Below are 4,352 nucleotides of genomic sequence, written 5' to 3'. Positions count from 1 at the left end.
AACAAACAAACAAACAAACAAACATGTGACAACAGACACCTGACAAGCCCCGGGTGCCAGGACTCCAAGGGAAAGTGAAGGAGGAACATGTGAATGTCCAGGGAGAAGGGGACCTGGGGCACTCATCTGCACAGCACATGGGAGAGCAGAGTGCCTCTTGGTGCAAGTCCCAGAAGTCAAGGCACAGAGGCCTCCCAGCCTGGCCTGCTTCATGTCACCTCCCCCGTGAGTGCCTGCCCCACTACCCACCATAATCACCTGCACCCAAACACTAAGCTCCCCTCTTCCCCTGTCTGAAGATCCTTCCTGCCCAGGGTAGGCCATACCTAGTTGTTCCTTGAGTTCATCTATCTCCTTCTGTAACATCTGACACTAGTCCAGCAGACACGGAAGAAAGAGAGAGGTTAGTAATCAATGTCTTGGCTTCCTCTCTGCTCCATTCACACTTGCCCTTAATCCCTACACCTCCCACCATTCCAGAGTCCTGCGATAGGACTGGCAAAGAACCTTCAACAGGAAGGAGGTGCCCTCTCTCTGTGCAGTATGGGACAGAAGTTGGCACAGGAGGTTAACTCTCAGGTTAACTTTGACAGTCACCTCAGGGTCTAGCTGAGGCTGGCATTTCTGAGAGCTGACAAATCTTTACCTGAGCACAGCCTGGTGTCCCTTGTAGTACTTGCTCACTTTCTTCATTAGGGAGTATGGGACCCACAGGTGGACTCTGTTCACCTAAAAAACAATTTTTTTATGTAGCATGTAGATTTGGGGTGCAGGTGTGAACGGACTGGTGAAATCTAAAATGAGGCAACATCTCCCTCTGTTAGTAGCAACTAGTATCTTGAACCTTCCTTTCCTGTTGCTCCTTGTTTGTACAACCAAATCCAGAATCTGAGAGGAGCTCAGTGACTGAGCAGGGCTCACCAAGCAAAAACTCTGGTGAGCTAAAATCACCCTCTGGAGTTGGTTGTTTCAGTTAATATTTAGAGCGGCAGCACCCGATCTGGCTTGTACAGCCCAACTGCTGAGCTTTATACAAATGTAGTGGAACTATATTCCACTACAGTTGGTGTTGCCCTACCCTTTAAAGTCATGCATCCCATAAGCCCTCTAATTTGACAATGTGGCCTGAAGCCAACCCTGACCATAGCCAGTCTCCTGTGGACTCCCTGCCTACCTGACAGGGAAGCCCAGGAAACAAGTCTGCAATTCCCCAAAGAAAAGAGCCAAGGTTGCTTTCCTCTCCCCTTCCTCCCCCACTGATCTCAAACCTCCAAAGTCTCACCAGCAGGTGCAGGTGCTCTGGGTCTGGCATATCTTTGGCTCAAGGAAAAGAACTGCGGGTTTCCTGGAACTTGAGGTGTTCTGCTGTTGGAGTCTCCACTGCTCATTTCTCCACGGTACATGCACATGGAAGGCTGCTCTGCCCTGGGTGGTGGAACCTCACACACACACACACAAAAAACATCACTGAGTATATGTTTTTGAGGGGCTGAGGGGAAAGTGGGCTAACAAAATGGAGACTTGCTAGGCTCATCCCATCTGCACTTTCTGTCCTCAGTCAGCCTCAGGTCAGGAGGCAGAGCTCAGCCAGGAAGGAGCCCACAGACAATGAAAAGGTTCAGGTCCTGGCCTGGCTTCCTTAGGGAGGAGCCAGGGAGGAATCAGGAGGCCCTCGGGACTGACTACATGCTCAAGTTGTGCAGCCCACACTGTAAGGGCTCTCTGGACACCAACCACCCACACTGACAGCCAGGCACACTTCCCACCCCAGCCTGGTTAGAGAGAGGAAATGCACAGGGAAGGGAACAGTAACCAACACCTAACTGAGGCTCCCTTGACAGCCACCCTGACTTACTACAGGGACTCCATCCTAATCAGGATGAGTGCCCACTGACAACTTCCCAAGCCAAGGCAGGGGCAGGAGGAGCAGCACAAATGTATGTGCTGGGGAGGGAAAGGGCAGGGTTAGAGGAGGAACAAGGTTAGTCTACTTACTTGGGCATGGGCAATTTCCTTAACCTTGTTGAACTCTGATGTTGGGCTCATCACTGTGGAATTCTTCATGGTGTCTTTACACAAAAGGCCTCTGTCTCCTCTGGCCACTGGCAGGCTCTCCCTTGTATTCTTTGCTACTGCTCTCTTTCTGGATGTACCATGTGTGGATTCAGTGGGTTCTAGAGGTGTTGTGGGTTGCTTTTTAGAACTCTCAAGTGTAGGGACGCAGGTTATTGGAGGAAAGGTGGCTACTTCCACAGGAGCTGCCTTAGGTCTCTGCCCCCACAGTGGGACAGGTCTTTGCCCAGTGACTCTTGGAGTATCCTGTAGGGGTTTCTTCTCCTGGGCTGATTTCTTTTTAGGACTGGACTTCCTCAGTGCACCTGCAGCAGCTCCTGAGTAACGAGGCCTACTCTGTTCCTTGCCTCTGAACACAGATGCTTTTCTGTTAGAACAAGAGGCCCCTAGCTTTCCCATGCCCAAGATATGGCCCTTGGGAGCAGACATATGCAGAGAGCCAGTCATATGATGAAAATTGCCCCTTAGCTGGACATTTCTTTTTCTGGGTTTGTCTTCAGGAGCCATAGAATTGCCAGATATGATCTGTTCTCCATTCTTGAAGCAAATGGTCACCCTCATCACTTGCATTTCGTTGTACTCATCTGATGACGAGTCAGGGTCAGATGGTGGGTCGTGGACATCCTCAGGGATTGTTTTCTTACTCTTGGTGATTTTCTTTTTCTTTTTTGTCCTGCAGGCCCTGCCTCCTTTGGGCTTCCAGTGGTGGACTGGGGCCACAGAGGACTGCTTTCCATCTCCCAACCTCTTGCCCAGCTTGCCTTTTCTGCTGCAGTCTGCCTCCATATCTGCCCAAGTGGTAGACTGTTGGGTGGTACAGCTTTTTGAGGATGAGTGGCTTCTAGCATCCTGGTTCATTTGGTCGGTTGGCTGTTGCACTTTATCCTCAACCTTGTCACCGACAAGAGGCGAGCAGTCCATACGATCTCCTTTGCCTCTGGCTGAGGAGCCAGACTGCTCTCCATGATCCCGAAAGACCACCATCCCTGATTCTTGAGCCTGTTGCTTGGACCCTGAGTCAAACTCAGAGTTGTCCTCAGTCTCGACCTCATTCTCACTTAGGTTTCTCTGTGAAGATCCCATGGCAGGGTCCAGGTTGAGATCCTGCAGTGAGCAGGGGTCGTCCAAACCGATGTTAGTAGCTTCCCCATCCTCGGGGTCTAAACTTACTTCTTCAACTGCCCCCTCTTTATTGCAGCTCATGTTTCCACTGCTAGTCTACATGGCCTGGCATGTAAGGACAAAGGTATCCCTAGTCTCGGCTAGACCAGCTAGGCCTTCAGAGATACCGTCACTATAGACACCAACCACACTAGCGCTAAACACAAACAAGGGGAACCTTCTAGTGTCTTGCTGTCCTCATATGGCCTTCCCATTGGCCTACCCTCCACCAATCAGATCAATCCTTGTTGGGCCATCTTACAGGCCCTAGCCAATAAGAATAAGGATTCTTGATTGTTTGGAATTCTTATCCTGGCTGGTCCAAGTCTATGGATGGGTGTGGGGGTGTAGGCGGTGTGAGGTAATGGGGTTAGGTGGGAGGTGTGGGTATGTGGGTGGAACCTTGAGGTTGTGGTTCAGTCTGCCTCTTCTATCATTTCCTCGCCTCCTCTGGCCAGACACCTACCATGGAAGGAGAGCTGTACGCTCTGAGACTCTTTCTCATGTAAACGTGTAAAGTAGAGAAAAATAACCACACATCGGCCAGGGGCTTGTGAGGATTCAATGTCATGAGAGCTGTGGAGCTTTCAACATAGAAAGGATTTGGGAACCTCTGTTCCGTACAGATTTCCTGTTCAACAGGACATTGAGCAAAGAAGCCCATGGCTACTGATCAGTGCTCCGCAGCAGAGGCAGAGACATAGAAAATGGTTTGTGAGCCACAGGCGGCAGAGACAGCAACTTTGATTGTCAGCACCCATAACACTGTGTTGGCAGGTTGCAATTTTCCCACTTCTTCCGGACCCCGTCCTCACCCCGAGTTAAGACATTGAGGAGGGATTCTTTTTGGTATAGAACCAAAATATTTGGTGTCACTGGTCTTGAAGCTTCAAACTGAAATCAGTATTCACATACCAGGTTAGCAAAGACGAAAGCGCTTGTAAAGATTGGGTGAGGTTCTAGCTTGTAGTTCGTGCTCTCTTCTGAGGTAGAAGGTGTAGTTCAGAGAGGGCAATGCCTTGGGTGGGTAATTTGGCAGAATCAGAGGAACACGAATCACGTCAGAATCACTAGGTGTCTTACAATTTTTTAAAGCACTCAGATGAAACTTGCATCCA

General features: G+C 50.0%; 1 protein-coding gene across 1 annotated transcript; it reads right to left on the bottom strand.

The window, feature by feature from the left end:
* Positions 1-249: 249 nt before the first annotated feature.
* LOC114627877 (uncharacterized protein CXorf49 homolog) lies at positions 250-3,276 on the bottom strand (the record flags this gene model as incomplete). The annotated part of the gene is made up of 4 exons (XM_028775788.1): positions 1,996-3,276; positions 1,283-1,439; positions 647-729; positions 250-372 (listed from the first exon to the last, which is right to left on the bottom strand). Coding segments are annotated over exons 1-4 (1,644 nt in total), but the record flags the coding sequence as incomplete, so codon positions are not given.
* Between the last annotated feature and the right edge of the window lie 1,076 nt (positions 3,277-4,352).

Source organism: Grammomys surdaster, unplaced genomic scaffold (assembly GCF_004785775.1).
Source record: "Grammomys surdaster isolate TR1022 unplaced genomic scaffold, NIH_TR_1.0 260, whole genome shotgun sequence".
NCBI classification, from domain to species: domain Eukaryota; kingdom Metazoa; phylum Chordata; class Mammalia; order Rodentia; family Muridae; genus Grammomys; species Grammomys surdaster.
Note: the sequence above shows the minus strand (reverse complement) of the source record. Positions and strands in the feature narration are given on the sequence as shown.